The sequence below is a fragment of the Xenopus laevis genome, chromosome 8S (genome assembly GCF_017654675.1).
Source record: "Xenopus laevis strain J_2021 chromosome 8S, Xenopus_laevis_v10.1, whole genome shotgun sequence".
In the NCBI taxonomy this organism is placed as follows: domain Eukaryota; kingdom Metazoa; phylum Chordata; class Amphibia; order Anura; family Pipidae; genus Xenopus; species Xenopus laevis.
In genome coordinates this window covers 97,069,173-97,086,353 of record NC_054386.1, presented here as the reverse complement: position 1 = coordinate 97,086,353, position 17,181 = coordinate 97,069,173, and the positions used below count along the sequence as shown (strand labels likewise).

General features: G+C 41.1%; 1 protein-coding gene across 1 annotated transcript; it reads left to right on the top strand.

Annotated features, from left to right (window-relative positions):
• Window positions 1-7,984: 7,984 nt before the first annotated feature.
• On the top strand, window positions 7,985-16,243 carry LOC108700688 (Fc receptor-like protein 2). The gene is made up of 5 exons (XM_018233860.2): window positions 7,985-8,421; window positions 10,311-10,331; window positions 12,532-12,813; window positions 13,971-14,252; window positions 15,830-16,243. Exons 1-5 carry the CDS (start codon window positions 8,310-8,312, stop codon window positions 16,000-16,002), a joined length of 870 nt encoding a protein of 289 aa, XP_018089349.2. The 5' UTR covers window positions 7,985-8,309; the 3' UTR covers window positions 16,003-16,243.
• Window positions 16,244-17,181: the final 938 nt, after the last annotated feature.

The window sequence follows — 17,181 nt, the reverse complement described above, 5'->3', positions numbered from 1 at the left end:
TGATTTGCTTCCAGCGATCCAAGGTAGGAATCTGAATCTGTGAGCCTGGATAAGTGGCAGTCAAAAGCAAACTCGTTTGGCCACAATCAAATCCCATCCTCCGTTTTCCTTTTAGGTTTGTGTACCACAATGTAAATATGTCCTTAACTGATCTTTCCTGCAGGAATTCACGTGGATCGTCAGTCTTCAGATTCTTGTATCCCTATCCACAGCATAAATGTATTATTGCACCGTTGAACGTTAGTGTTAATGCGATCGTCCGGGCCCCGAGCAGTTCCTGCGGCTCTTGGATAGACCAATCCCTGCCTATCCAAGCGCCCTCTGTCATGTGCTTTGTTTCTCTCTCTCATTATAAAGTTAATTTCATGCGCTAATCTACTTCAGTAACTATATATGGATCAAAAGGATTGAAAACTAATTTTGTAGTTATTTTTAATAAAATAAAAACGAACACCCCACGATTTACAGAAGGTTTCTCCATGCAGACAGTAATTTTATCCTTTTACAATTACATTTTTTTTTTCTTTGCCCCAATTTAAATTTGTCTTTTTTTTTCATGTGATGTAAGAATACCGTTTGTAACATTTACAATATTTTTTGAACTTTTGTTATGATTTTTGTTTTTTGGCGGCTGTGATGGAGGCAATTGTTAAAACAAATTCGCTATTGGTATAGTTCTGAAAACTGTAGACTTCAGTTCTTTAGGACAAATAAACAGATTATTATAAAACCTTTTGGGTTGTCTATTTTTTCCTTTCCTTTTATGACTATAAATATATAAGGCAGGACTGTCCTGCTTAAGGCCCTCGCCATGATTGATCTGCTCAAAAGTTCTACAAATCATTTTAATATAAGTCCTTTGAATATGTGGAATGTGTAATATTGGACTTTACTATAGGAAGTTGGCATGCTTAAAGGAATATGGAAGTCAAAAGAACCAGGTTGCCCTCCCTACCTAATCCAGGATGCTGCTAGAATGGCCTCCATGCCATGACTTGCCATGTGACTTGTAGTCCTCTGCTGACTTCCAGTGAACACAAGAGCCTTGCCTAATAGAATCTGAAGCCTTCAAAATGTGAACACTTTGCAGGTTTCCACCCATCGTTTGGTTTCAGTTTGCGATCCACCAGATATGATGAGAAAGATTTGGTATTTGCCCAAAACCTGAATCAATGAGTTTGGGGCATCCCCTCATTTTAATATTGGAGTGAGGAAGCAGTTCTAGGTGGGTGTCCCTGCTGTGGAGTAGAAGCTTATGCCTTGGTTAATGTTTGCCTTTTAAACAACAAATATCTCAATTAAATAACTAAAGCTGACCATAAAGCAGACTCTCCATTTATTTGACAAGGTTGCCCGACAAGTGGATCTATGCCTGATATCACCACCTAGGTGCTTGCCCATATTGGGCTGATCCAATAATGAGCTCCAATGCAGATTGTTGGGGAGAACTGTATCAAAATACTAATGCAACCCTCACCCGGAGAAGATTTTTTTAACCCAACAGTTATAGTTCGGTCCATAAATCTTTGGACAGAGACAACTTTTTTTTTTCTAATTTTGGTTCTGTACATTGCCGCAATGAATTTTAAATGAAACAACTCGGATGCAGTTGAACTGCAGACTTTCAGCTTTAATTCAGTGGGCTGAACAAAAAAGATTGCATAAAAATGTGAGGAACTAAAGCCTTTTTTTTTTTTAACACAATCACTTCATTTCAGGGTGCTCAAAAGTAATTGGATAAATTAAAAAACTGAAAGTAAAATGTTAATTTCTAATACTTGGTAGAAAATCCTTTGCTGGCAATGACAGGCTGAAGTGTTGAACTCATGGACATCACCAGATTCTGGGTTTGCTCCTGTTTAATGCTCTGCCAGGCCTTTACTGCAGCCGCTTTCACTTGCTGTTTGTTTGTGGGCCTTTCTGTCCCAAGTTTAGTCTTCAACAAGTGAAATGCAGCTCAATTGGCTTCAGATCAGGTGACTGACTTGGCCATTCAAGAAAATTCCACTTCTTTGCTTTAATAAACTCCTGGGTTGCTTTGGCTGTATGTTTTGGCTCATTATGAGACGCCTCCCAATCAATGTGAGGGCATTTAGCTGGATTTGAGCAGACAGTGTCTCTGAACACCTCAGAATTCATTCTTGTGCTTCTGTCCTGTGTCACATGATGGATAAACACTAGTGTCCCAGTGCCACTGGCAGCCATGCACCCCAAGCCATCACACTGCCTCCCAAATGTTTTATACACAACTGTGCTATGCTTTGGATCATCAGCTCTTCCACTCCTTCTCCATACTTTTTTCTTGCCATTATTCTGGTAGAGCTTAATCTTGGTTTCATCTGTCCAAAGAATGTTTTTCCAGAACTGTGCTGGCGTTTTTAGCAAAGTCCAATCCAGCCTTTCTATTCTTGATGCTTATGAGTGGCTTGTACCTTGCAGTGCCCCCTCTGTATTTACTTTCATGCAGTCTCCTCTTTATGGTAGACTTGGATATGGAGACATTACCTCCTGGAGAGTGTTGTTCACTTGTTTGGCTGTTGTGAAGGGGTTTCTCTTCACCATGGAAATGATTCTGGGATGATCCACCACTGTTGACTTCTGTGGACATCCAGGTCTTTTTGTGTTGCTCAGTTCACCAGTGTTTCTTTCTTTCTCAGGATGTACCAAACTGTAGATTTTGCCTCTCTTAATATTGTAGCAATTTCTCAGATGGTGTTTTCTGTTTTTGCAGCTTAAGGAGGACTTGTTTCACCTGCATGGAGAGCTCCTTTGTCCTCATGTTGTCTGTTCCACCTACACCCCCCCCTCAAATCAACTCCAGGGCTTTTATCTGCTTCATTGATAATGACATAACCAAGGAATTGCCCAAAACTGCCCATGAAATTGCCTTTGAGTCTATTGTCTAATTACTTTTGAGCCCCTGAAATGAAGTGATTGTGTTAAAAAAAGGCTCCTCACATTTTTATACAATCTTTTGTTTCAACCCACTGAATTAAAGCTGAAAATCTGCAGTTCAACTGCATCGGAGTTGTTTTATATAAAATGCCTTGTGGTCATGTACAGAACCAAAATTAGAAAAAAGTTGTTTCTGTCCAAAGATTTATGGGCCTAACTGTATCTACTGGAGAGCTGCTCACACAAGCCTTACATCAAAATGTTCTCACTTATTACTCTTCTACATATTCATTTTGGCAAAGCATAAAATGAAAGGGATTTGGTCATAATTTTTATGATATTGTTTTTATTACTAAATTACATTGTGTACATAATTCTTTCTACCATTTAAAATTGTAAAACAAAATTTGTATTGTGTGTTTTGTTGGATCAATTTGTTAATTCTAATTAAAGAAGATACTAATACTGTACAAATAGTGACTAGTATATTGAGCATGAAGATCCACGTTTCTTCATTGAATGTTAAAGGGCTTAATAGTCCACAAAAGAGAAAGTTATTGCTTAATTGGGTGAATGATTCTAAGATTGATATCCTGGGTGTTCAAGAAACAAACTTACCCTGGATAAATCATCCTCGACTCCATTCTAAATTATATAACGAAATTTTATACTCTAACACCCAAGTTAAGAAAAATGAAGTGGCAATCTTATTTAAAGGGATACTGTCATGAATCAGTTAATAGTGCTGCTCCAGCAGAATTCTGCACTGAAATCCATTTCTCAAAAGAGCAAACAGATTTTTTTATATTCAATTTTGAAATCTGACATGGGGCTAGACATATTGTCAATTTCCCAGCTGCCCCTGGTCATGTGACTTGTGCTCTGATAAACTTCAATCACTCTTTACTGCTGTACTGCAAGTTGGAGTGATATCACCCCCCTCCCTTTCCCCCCCCCCAGCAGCCAAACAAAAGAACAATGGGAAGGTAACCAGATAACAGCTCCCTGGTAGATCTAAGAACAACACTCAATAGTAAAATCCAGGTCCCACTGAGACACATTCAGTTACATTGAGATGGAAAAACATCAGCCTGCCAGAAAGCATTTCTCTCCTAAAGTGCAGGCACAAGTCACATGACTGGGGGCAGCTGGGAAATTGACAAAATGTCTAGCCCCATGTCAGATTTCAAAACTGAATACACTGTAAAAAAATCTGTTTGCTCTTTTGAGAAATAGATTTCAGTGCAGAATTCTGCTGGAGCAGCACTATTAACTGATTCATTTTGTAAAATTATTTTTTTTCCATGACGGTATCCCTTTAAGAATACAGTCACTTATATAATATAGAAGAAGTAATAACAGATGTAAAAGGCAGATTCTTAATGGTAAGTTGTGTATTAGATTCCGAAAAATATATCAGTGAATCGTTATGCCCCAAACTCTCAACAGGTGAGATTCATTAATAAAGTGTTAGAAATAAAAGAAATGTACCATGATCACAAACGTATACTAATGGGTGATTTTAATTTGGAACCTGACTCGTATTTCGATAAACATCCTACACCTAATGGGAATACTTTGCGTACAGCAGCTCACCTTTCAATAGCTTTTTCCGAATTTAGTAGATTATGATTTATGGAGATTGTGGCACTCTTCTGAAAGGGATCCTCCATTCTCCATAGTACGTATTCAAGAATAGATTTAATTCTAGCAGATAAACATCTTTTCCCATGACAGAATCCCTTCCCCAGCTCAAGAATTCTCCTTCCATAATGAGTCCCATTGGGTAGAATTGGCCCCCAGCATTTTAGATCGACATGAGGTTGAGACAGTCCCAAACCTTTGAGATACAATTAGAGCAGTGATGCCCAACCAGTAGCTCGTGAGTAACATGTTGCTCTCCAACCCCTTGGATTTTACTCCCAGTGACGTCAAAGCAGGAGCTTATTTTTGAATTCCAGGCTTGGAGGCAACTTTTTGAAACTGTTGTATTGCCAAATATGCTTTCTATAGGCTGCCAGGAGGTAACTATAGTGGACAGATTTTCCCCGCTATCCGGCGCTGATCGAAGGAATCACAAGAGACGTTTAAGCTCAATTTTCTTTCTTTTATTTGGCACATCTAGTGAACTTGTGGCATTGGGTTGGTGAGGAAACCTACGCGTTTCGTGCCTTCTCTCCCGGCACTTCGTCAGGGTCATAGGCTGCCAGTTCACATAGGGGCTACCAAATAGCCAATTACAGCCCATCGTTGACATACTCAGGAACTATTTTCATGCTTGTGTTGCTACCCATCCAGGTCCGGACGGAGAATTAAAATAGGCCCTGGCATTTCAGGTACACAGAGGCCCAATCAGCCCACACAGAGGTCCAAACAGCCCCCACCAGCCCATTAAATACTGACTTTCTATGGCACCTTATAGCAGCCCCTCTGGCATTTGCCCGAACCCACAGATTGCCAGTCCGGGCCTGTCCCCAACCCTTCTTACATTTGATTGTGGCTCACAGGTGAAAAAGGTTGGGGATCCCTGAATTAGTTTAGTTTTGAGGCTATCCTATGTAAGGCCACTAGAGGGCAGACAGTACTTTATACATGTAAACAGTTGTTGGTGCACTAAAAATAGATGTTGATAATAAAGTAAAGAAAAGGTAAGTTGGGTTCATAAGATTCTTACACAACAAATCAGTATTCAAATATCTGCAAATAAATACCAGGAAAGATTTAAGTTGCTGATTTGGGCTGAATCGACAGCTGTGTATGGGGCCCAATAATGGGCAATATCTGGGTGAAAATTGTCCACATGATGATGAGACAGGTTTGATTTTCCCATCGGGAATGAGGTTGATGCAGCCCTTAAATTGACCAACCGCATTACAGCAATTATGATCTGACAGTTGGCTCAAGGGCCAAACAATTATATCAGCCCTGTAATTTGCACCTCAAGGGATTTGCCTTTAATATGCAAGAAACCCCAAATCATATGAATGTGATGATGTGCCTACGATCCTTCCCCTGTTCAGTTTGCACCATACTCATCCTCTAGGAATAAATTGCATACAGCACAACCCCACTTTTACGGTTTCCCAGGGGCCTAAACAAATTTCAGCATAAATTCGGGGAAACCATAACAACCAGAAACTAAAAGAACAGCGCTCACCTTGTAATACAAAGGGACAACATAATGTCCAGGAGACCGTATTGTATGTAAAATATGGGTTATACTGTTTAAACACTGGTTTAACAGATTGATGCGTATAATGTACCCCCAGCCCCTTATATGGTTACGTGACCATACAAAAGGCACAAGGCTGCAGGCTGAGTTATACAGGGAACTCTGAGTATCACTCATGTATTATAAGGGATAATGTACCCCCTACTGTAAATGATAAGGATATTAGAAGTCACTGAGGGGTTGTTCTGTGACCATATAAAGGCACAAGGCTGCAGGCTGAGTTATACAGGGAACTCTGAGTATCACTCGTGTATTATAAGGGATAATGTACCCCCTACTGTAAATGATAAGGATATTAGAAGTCACTGAGGGGTTGTTCTGTGACCATATAAAGACACAAGGCTGCAGGCTGAGTTATACAGGGAACTCTGAGTATCACTCATGTATTATAAGGGATAATGTACCCCCTACTGTAAATGATAAGGATATCAGAAGTCACTGAGGGGTTGTTCTGTGACCATATAAAGACGCAAGGCTGCAGGCTGAGTTATACAGGGAACTCTGAGTATCACTCGTGTATTAAAAGGGATAATGTACCCCTACTGTAAATGATAAGGATATTAGAAGTCACTGAGGGGTTGTTCTGTGACCATATAAAGGCACAAGGCTGCAGGCTGAGTTATACAGGGAACTCTGAGTATCACTCATGTATTATAAGGGATAATGTACCCCCTACTGTAAATGATAAGGATATTAGAAGTCACTGAGGGGTTGTTCTGTGACCATATAAAGGCACAAGGCTGCAGGCTGAGTTATACAGGGAACTCTGAGTATCACTCATGTATTATAAGGGATAATGTACCCCCTACTGTAAATGATAAGGATATTAGAAGTCACTGAGGGGTTGTTCTGTGACCATATAAAGGCACAAGGCTGCAGGCTGAGTTATACAGGGAGGTGACACTTGATGACTTAGGGGGGCGCTTTCTGTACGTTGCAGTGACATATGGTCTGTCCAGGTGCAGGTTAGTTCTGCCGCTATAAAGACTGTCAGTATTGCTTCTTTTCCGGACCCAGTTTTTAAAGTGCATTTGCCCTTTAAAACTTACAGGAATCCCTGAGTTCTATTACACCCCCCCCCCTCCATCAGAACATTCCTCCCATCATCAGGTCCCAGCCTACCAGCCATTCCCAGGACCTTTTCACCCCTACTCATTGGTGTTCGCTCAGATTACTGGGCCTTACTGTCAACTTGCATTTGCCCCCTATAAACTGGGAACATGGCATTTTGTTAGTGGTCAGTTCTCCGCCTCTCTAGGTCCTTTACTTCCTGGATCCCACAGAACTTGTAGTGGCACCTTCTTCTATGGCTACAGCCCTGGTTCCTCTTGGTCAGTCCCTCATAGCTTCTGTATATAAACCGGCTGGAAGCCCAACAAGGGGGAACACTGGGGGGAGATGAGGGAAAGTGAAGACTGTGGATATCCAGAAATTCTAAGGAATTTTATAGCCCTAACTAAAAAACACTTTATTCCCAGAGGTGCTACTCCTCAAAATGGCGACTAAACTCAAATGACCCTACGATTAGCGATTTGGAATGAGCCGCCCGTCTATGTTGGCAGCAAAGAGAAGGAAATTGAAGTCCTGAAGCACAGAAAATACCCAAAGTCATGAAAACAGCTGAAATCCAAGTCCTGAAGCGGCGAAAAGACCTGAAGTCACTAAAGAAGGCGAAGTTGAAGTTCTGAAGCCACTTGTAAGGGGGGCCCTGGCACCAATGTTTTTTTTTTTTTAAAACTTATAGGGGGGCCCTGGTCACCAATTATTTGTTTTAACTTATAAGGGGACCCTGACAATAGCTTTTCATAACTTGTGTGTGTGTGTGATTTTACCTTTTGTAGCGCTGAGGTCTTTTAACTGTGGTGTGGAGTGGGGGGATCTGGGGTGGAGCTTGTGGGCCAGGAGGGGGCCCCAGAAACGTTGTTGTACTGGGGCCCCGTGGTTTCTAATGGTGGTCCTGACCCCAACTAAGCCTAATCAGGTCCTTCCTGCCAGAACTTCAATTTATAAAACTTCTTAGAGTATTTTGGGCATGTGCAGCTTTTTATTTATGGAACACAACGATACTAAAAGCTCACAATGTCCTGCGATGGCTGATAGAATATGTTTTTTTCTACCCTTTGCTAGAAACCACAAAACTGCCAGGCCAGCGCTAAAATGAGACCCCCGTACGGCAGTTGAGATGTGGTCATCAAATACAGGAAAAGAGTTGACTCTTCATTTCCTCTTTTACAGCAATGCTGTTCAGCCACATTCAGTTGTGATGTTGATGCTGGTCCTGATGGGCTTCTTCTGTAAGTACTTTATTATTTATTCGATTTTTAGCAGGGTCCATCACAGTAGGAGGGAGCTGTGGGGTTTTCTATAGCAAAAATACTTATTCTTTTAACGCACCAGTTTTAGAAACAGCACAAATATGTAGACAATGTGCTTTTGGTACCACCTGGCAACCATTTTTAACCACATGATACAAATTGTGGTCCAGCTTGGGCTGGAAGAGAATCTTTGTCATTTATTAGTACACTAATAATAATAATAATAAAAATAATAATAATACAGCAGCAGATTTTTTTAAAAAAGAAAGACGCCCTTTATTTCTTCCTTGATAGGGGTTTAGTGTTAGGGGTTTGGTACCTAGAGATGTCATGTTCTTATTTCACTTCTAGCTGGATACCGCAACTCTTGTGCCTACGTCTAAGTAAAACGGCAGATTCTTTTTAAAAAAAGTTTTACTATTCAAGAAAACCCTTTTTTTTTCGGTAAAAAAGACTCAGTGCGTTCAGGTCTAAGACAGCAGATGCCTTGCCAAAGAGATTTGAAGTCTGATACTTATAACTGCTTATTGTTTTATTGTACAGGTATGGGATCCGTTATCCGGAAACCCGTTATCCAGAAAGTCCCAGATTACAGAAAGGCCGTCTCCCATAGACTCCATTATAATCAAATAATCCAAATTTTAAAAAAAATTATTTCCTTTTTCTGTGTAATAATAAAACAGTCGCTTGTACTTGATCCCAACTAAGATATAATTAATCCTTATTGGAAGCAAAACCAGCCTATTGGGTTTATTTAATGTTTAGATGATAGTCTTAGAGTGAGGGCACAAGCTCACATTTGGGGATATTAGTCGCCCGGTGACAAATCTCCTCTTCTTCGGGCGACTAATCTCCCTGAACTGCCTCCCATAGAGGCAGTGCCGCCCCGAAAAGTTTGCTGCCCTTGGCCCTGGCCTTTATGGCCTGGCTAGAATGTAAATTGCTGGCGGGATTGCACTTGAAGCCCTTTGTTTTCTGAAGTTGCCTCACAAGGAAACTTTGGGCGCCTTCAGAAAATTAAACGCTCGGAATGGAGTGCCAGGAGGGAGGTTAGTCGCTCTGAAGAAGAGGAGATTTGTCGCCGGGCAACTAATCTCCCTGAATCTGAGCGTGTTCACTGACCCTTAAGGTATAACGATCTAAATTAAGGAAAGAACCGTTATCTGGAAAACCCCAGATCCCTAGCATTCTGGATAACAGGTCCCATACCTGTACTTAGCTTATCTTGTGCATTGGCTGGTCAAATATTGAGCACTCTTGTTTTCCCAATTCTTCTTCTTATTATTAGTAACTGAAATATATATACAGGTATATAGCAATATAAAAATTCAACAAGTCCAGCCTGTTGCTGAAATGAATCCTACAAGGCTTTTAGCTAATACAAAAGGAGGTTTAAGTCTTCAATTAGTCTTAGGAGGAGGAAAAAGTCTGATTCCCAGGAATTGAAGTGATTTAATACATGTTGTCAGTATTTTTTTAAATTCTTATTTAATTTCTATTATGTGTGTGAGCTATTTGTGTTACTATTAACATAATGCATTGTAATAATAAGAATAATTAATAGGATTGATGAAAATAATAAGACAAAAAGTGCCTAATTATTAAAGGCAACATTGTAACACAATTTTTAACAATGTTCTACTATTTGACATTTTGGTTATTATTCATAAACGATGTCTAGCGATTATATAATGTGTTCTGTAATATTCAATAACTTAAATATTATTATTTACATGTTTTAATAGTTATAGAATAGGAAATCTACCAGCACAACCAGCCAGAGCAGAGAATAATTTGTGAATATTGGATTTGCTTGGTACATCTTCAGGCCATGTTATTTATTTCTCTCTTTCTGTTCTGTTTTTCAGGTGGGGTTTTGGGAAATGAAGGTGAGATAATGTTTTATTAATATATATATATCATATTAAACCCACAGCTAACCAACCCAGTCGTTGGTGGGAGCAGGAGTATAGAGACCACAAATAGCTGACCCATTGGCTGGTATTGGCAAGAGTATTGAGTGCAGACAATAATGGCTGGTGTGGACAGGTGTATATATAGGGGTAAATTTACTAAGCAGCAAAAATTCGCAACACTTTGCCAGACGAAAATTCACTCAGACCACGCTAATTTACTAAAATGCGAAGTTGCGTTCAGGGCACCAAACGCTGGAGAATTCTTTGATAGCGCTACTTAGGCAATGCGAGCAAATCAAAGCGAAGATGCACTAGCGTTCAATTCTGCCTAGCGCAACTTCGTTAGAGGTCTTCGCTCAGGCTAATTTGCATAAGCCGGGAAATTTAAAGTTGAATGGACGTATATGTTGCAACAAATACATTACATTACACAAGTCCAGGGAACCTTAATAAAGAAAATAGAGTTGTTATATTGCCCTACACATGAGCCCACTGTATAGTTTATGTGCCATATGTTAGGAAATATAAGAGGGAACCTGGTCACCTCCAAAAAATTTTAAGGAATTTTTATCATTCCGAAAAAAAGTCGCCAGCGTTTTTTTGGACTAAAAAATATGATGTAAGTAACAGAAGAATGAGGAAGATCTATGCACTCCATTGCACTTCACCTGGTCTGAGCTGGCGAAGGCAAGTCTGGCGAAAGACGTAACGTTCAGTAAAATCCGCATCTTGGTGAATTTGCGGAGTAACGTCCATTCACCGGAGCGGAAAAATTTGCCTGGCGATAGAGTGCGAATCACTGCTAGCGTCTGTCTCTTTCGCTAGCGAAGTGATGCCTGCGCCCGTTGCTAAATCTGCGAAGTCCCTGAAAACGGTAATGCTGGCGATTCTTTGCGCTTTAGTAAATCTGCCCCATAGGGTTCACACAGGTAACATAGTACTGGTGGGGTTATATTGCTTATAGCATGTACAGAGATATTATTTTTGATCTTCTAAAATATGCCAGCCTTTGTATTTCCATGTACAATTCAACTGCAAAGTGAGATTTTATTGAGAGTCCAAAAGGCCAGTTGGGAGGTTCAGGTTATAGTTGTAAGTGGGTCTAGCACAGGGGCATGAATGAGTATTTTATGTTTTATTTGAGAGGGAAGGGATGGATCTCTTTAATACTGTGGAGGAAAATGCAACAAGTTTTGACAGTGGTTTTAATGCAACTAGAAGAGGAAAGACAGGGCAGGAGGACATTTTTTTTCTTGAAACCCACTCCAGTTCCCACACTTTCTTTATATTACAAGGCTAGTCAACCAGTTGGGGCAGCTCTGGGACCTTTATCAAGCTGCCATCAAGGGGTGTGTGGTGGGAGATTTATTTTAACGGAAAAAGAGACGCACCATTGACCTGGATAAAGGACACTCTGCGTTGACCTACTTAGGAAGGAGGTGATGCTTCTGGGATATCAGTCAATCAGGAGAGACCCTCACATTAAGCCTTCCCCTCATAGCCTGATAGGGATTAAAAGCTCTCTCAGGAAGAATAAATAAAGAAGAATTTTCCAAGCCAAGGATCAGAGCTGACGCTCCAGTCTACTGATGGAATACCATTCTTGGCTCAATTAGAGGGACTCTGAGTCTGCTTGTCTCCTACTTCTGCTGAATATTTGTAATTGCTCCTTACAAGGGACTATCTGCTGCCCGTTTCCAACTGTGTTTAAAGCCTGTTGAGGGTGCTAGTCAGTGAAGCTCACCAACAGTGCTTACCTCTAACACCTATCAGTGTTAAAGTTGGGGTTAATGATTTGGATAGTCCCTGTTTGAGGATCGCCATGTGTTTTATCTGATAATTGGGTGGTGCAGCCCTAAGCATTGTTTATTTGTTGTAAATGTGAAGCTCGCCTGAATGAGACGCTTGGGACGTAATGGGAGATATTCAGTAAGCTGTTACAGTATGTCTAACTTTTGGGTCTATGCATTAGGTGCAAAGCTGCCCCACCGCTAGTGTGCAGCCAAAATTCTGCAATCACCCTCTGCATCAAGCAGCCCACAGGTCTCCTTCCAGGGCTTTATGGACTTGTGGCATATTCTGTTAAAAGCCAGTGAATACAGTATATATAATTGTATAGATGAAGACAATTTGTTTCTAAATTAATTTCCTAGAGAATATTTATTTTTTCTAGAAATACTCCCTAAACCAAATATAACAGTGGAACCCTATCCTATGACAGAAGGTGATCACATGACACTGTTGTGCATCTCCCGCGTTAGTGCGTCTGACGCCGTCGTGAAACCACAGTTTGCTTTCTACAGGAACAAACAGACTGTGCAAGACTTCACGTCCTACAGTTCATACAAGGTTGGTGCTGCCCAGATGGAGCATTCTGGGGATTATACCTGTGAAACAAGAACTTCTAATGACAGCGTAAAGAAGACGAGTGAGGTTCTACATCTTGACATACAAGGTAAGGATTATTGGCTAAAAATATAAATGCATTCTAAACACATTGAATAAAATAACAAGTATTGGAGAACATATGGACAGACGTTTGGGATTTGGGCCAGGGACCTTTGGGTTTCTGACTCTGCGCCTTAACCATTGGTCCAGGTGAACAGCCTGCAGGGTTGCTCACTGTCTATTACCTGGCCTTTGCAGCCCTAGCCCAGCAGCAGCCTGATTGGATTGCAGTCAGCCAATAATGGCTGACTCTGCCCTATTTAAGGCCAACCCTCCAAACACTCCTTGCCTGAGCATTGGTTCCCAAACTAGCAGTGTGGCATCGTTCCTAGCTAAGGGTTCCTTAGCTTCCTTTCCTTGCCTTGTCTTGTCCTGCCTTACCTTGAACCTTTCCTTATTACTTTACCTTGTTCTGTTCCTGCCTTGTCTTTCCCTCCCGGTTCTGCTCCAGTTCTAACCTTGCCTTGACCTATTTCTGCCTTAACCTTGAACCAGCCTTGCCTTGCCTGTCCCTGCTTCCTGTTCTGCCTTGTACCTAACCTGTCTTATATCCAGTCCTCTCGCTATCCTACTTTCCAGTCCTCTTCTGCTCTAGCTCTCTTGCTGCACTCTATTCCCAGTCTGATCCTATCTATGCCCACACTGTCCTGTACTAACCTTTCACTCTGTTCCCGATCTACTCCCGCACTGTCCTGTCCCATCCAGTCTGTTCCTGTCCTGACTCATTGCCCTGTTCATCCTGTCTAGTCCAGTCCTGATCTTCGCCCTCTCCGGCCTGTTTCTCTCTGCTCCTGTTCCAGTTCCTTCGTCTCCCTGTTCCTGCTATTTTCCTTGCTGTGTCCCCTGTGCACATACAGCTCCTGCCTCAAGGACTCACCCTTCCCTTATTTGCCTCCACAGCGACCCCTACCTAATCCTTGACAGGCAGTAATTATCACGCGGGTTGTGTCTGGAGCGGCTACAGTAGTTGACATAGCATCCATAATACTTAATAATAGTTTTTTTTATTATGTTTAAGAGACTAAAGGCAGCTCAACCCTAGATTCAGTCTTACTTGATGGTGGTCTATAAGTTTAAGATCCCTTGTTGGCATAGATTGAATATATATTAAGGGTATGGAGACTGTTAAACTATGGACTTTATTTTAATTATTGCCTCTGTTAGAGCTCTTCCCACAGCCAGAATTAAAAGTGAGCTTGGCTCCAGTCTATGAGGGAGGTAACCTGTCTATCACATGCAGTACAGTACTGAACCCCATAGCAGAAAATACCATGTTGCAGTTTGCCTTTTACAAGAACAAGGAACCCGTGCAGACATTCAATTCATCTAATGAATATGAAGTTTATTCCGTTCAGCCGGAGCATTCTGGGAAATATTCATGCGAAGTGCAAACTCCAAACAACAGCACAAAGAAGTTGAGTCAAGAAGTCAGTGTTCAAGTTCAAGGTGAGTGATGCATAGATGGTATGGGGCACTTACCAAAGACTGTCTAGTGGTGATGAGGGTCCAAGCCATAGCGAAACAGACTTTGTAGGCAACATTATATATTAAAAAGGCTCATTAGAGGGCCATCATACATTCATTTTTTTCTGCAAAATTGTGAAGGTTGTATATGGTAAAGCTTTAAGGTATCTCACTACAGAGCCTATGAGCAGAGTTAGGGGCAAATTCACTTAAGGGCGAAGTGGCCGTCGCTAGCGAAAATTTGCCAGAAATCCAATCCGCAGGGACATCGGCAATTCACTAACAGGCGCAGAAAACAATTCGATAACGAACAAGACCATCACTAGCATTTGTTCCTACTCTATCGCCAGGCGACTTTTCGTACTGGCGAATAGTCGTTACTTCGCACATTCACTAAAGTGCAGATTTTACTGAACGTTACCTCCTTTTGCCAGAGTTTCCATCGCCACCTTAGACCACATGAACTGCTGAAACGAAGCTACAACTTCCTCAATCTGATATCAGTGACATCATATCCTGTACGCCAAAAAGTCATAAAAATTGTTAAAAAAAACGCTGGCGACTTTACTTTTTTTTTAAGCAGGATTGCCTTCAATTGTCCGATCTATTAAAGATTTTTGTGTGAACATTTTTTTAACACATTTGAGGGGCCTGCCACAAATATTTTAGGGTGGGCTCATGTCTAGGGCTTTAGAGGAGCTTTTATGTCTTTATTTTGTTGCCTTGGACATAAAAAGTGGCCAATTCAAGCATTTACACCAACATCTCCAAAGTTTCGCTAGGCACAAACGAACGCAAGTGAATCTTCGCTATGAAATGCTCGCACTCAAGAACTATCACTAGTGAAAAATCGCCAGTGTTCATTGCCCAGGACGCAACTTTGCATTTTAGTGAATTAGTAATGATTTGCGCCTGACGAAGTGGAGCGGATTTTGGCGAAGCAGTCCTTTAGTGAATTTGCCCCTTAGTGAGAAGTGCTTGCTATGTCAGTTGCCTCCAGTGATTTCATGGAACACTTCTTGGTCCCTCCAGTGTCTGGTAATTGGACAGTAATAGTGATGGGCGAATTTGTCCCGTTTTGCTTCACCGAGAAATTCACAAAATGGTGAAAAATTTGCGAAACGCAATTTGGATGCAGCGTTAAAGTCAATTGGCATCCGAATATTGTTGGCGCGCAACGGTGTTGAAGCGATCGACTTTTCCATCGCCCGTCCAAAAGTTTTTGACACCGGTGAATTTTCGCTGGCGAATTTACATGGCAGTTTTCGCTAACTTATTCGCCGACGGCAAAATTTGAAAATTCACCGGGCTAATTTTATTCGCCGATCACTAGACAGTAATAAATAGGAAGCTTGAGAGAGGCAATAACGAATCTTGTGGACAACCTACCGTAGAGATACCGGCTGCCTTTGCAAGAATAAAACATAAAAAGGAGCATAAATTCAGCTTTTAGTATTTTCATTAGAGCAGCCACGTAAAAAAAGTGGACAGATAATAAAGTAACCGCTTATTGGAAGCATTTTAATACTATTATTAATATATTTTAACCTTTATTTTAGGTGCCTCAGATAAAAGTCAAGGGTCCTACGTGTATAAGCCACAAAGTACTTTACGGCTGATGCTTTCTGCATGTGTATTAATGCTTACAGCTTGTACACTGGTGCATCACATGAGGACAACAAAACAGCAGAAGACAAAGAATAAACGTCCTTCCTCTCCCCTGGTTTTATAGAGGTGCAACTGTGACATTTAGTTCTATACAAACAAGCACTGCCCATGAACCAGCAGTGTATAGAGTATTGTGTAAAGACTTCCTTAGTTGTGTACTCGTTGTGCAGGTCAACAAATGACATATATTGTATAACATGAACTCATATACTCTAATGTAAAATGCCTGTGCTGTGTAATCTGCAATAGTGATGGGCGAATTTATTCGACAGGCGCGAATTCGCGGCGAATTTGCGCGATTCGCCGCCAGCGAATAAATTCGCTGCAAAAATTCGCCGGCGTCAAAAATGTTTTTCCGAAAAAACGGACGCCGGCATCAAAAACGAGACGCCGGCGCCGTTTCTCGAATTTTTCGGCAAAGCGAAATGGTGCAAATTCACCCATCACTAATCTGCAATCCGGATGTATATATATATATATTTGTTATATCTGGCATAGACTATTTGCATGCAAATACAAACTAAAGGCGACCATGTGCAGACAAATATGGGGTAACAGTGGGGTCATACTTCACTGAACCTTGCGGGTGACTTACCCATGTATACGGCAAAATCTTATCCACATCCGGATCAATATCTTTGGAGACTTCACATCAACTGGACATTCCTATAAGCTGATTTTGTAGTCAATGGCCATAGAAGATGTTTCACCTTGTGATAATTGAGCATGGAGATGGAAATAACCAAACCTTTTAAAGGAGAACTAAACCCTAAAAAAATGAATGTGGCTAAAAATGCCATATTTAATATAGTGAACTTATTGCACGAGGCTAAAGTTTGAGCTTGTCAATAGCAGCAATGATCCAGGACTTCAAACTTGTCACAGGGGGTCACCATCTTGGAAAGTGTCTGTGACACTCACATGCTCAGTGGGCTCTGATTGGCTGTTGAGAAGCTAAGCTTAGGGCTCGTCTCTAATTATCCAGCAGAAAATGAGCTTCCCTGGCTGTAATATAAGCTGATGCTACAGGTTTGCTGATTATTCAATTCTGATGCTAATTGCACTGGTTTCTGTGCTGCCATGTAGTAATTATGTGTATTAATTACTAATCAGCCTTATATTGTGACATTTCTATTCTATGTGTACTGTATATTGTGAGTGGCTCCCTAAGCTCAGTAAGTGACAGCAGCACAGAGCATGTGCAGTGAATCAGCAGAAAAGAAGATGGGGAGCTACTGGGGCA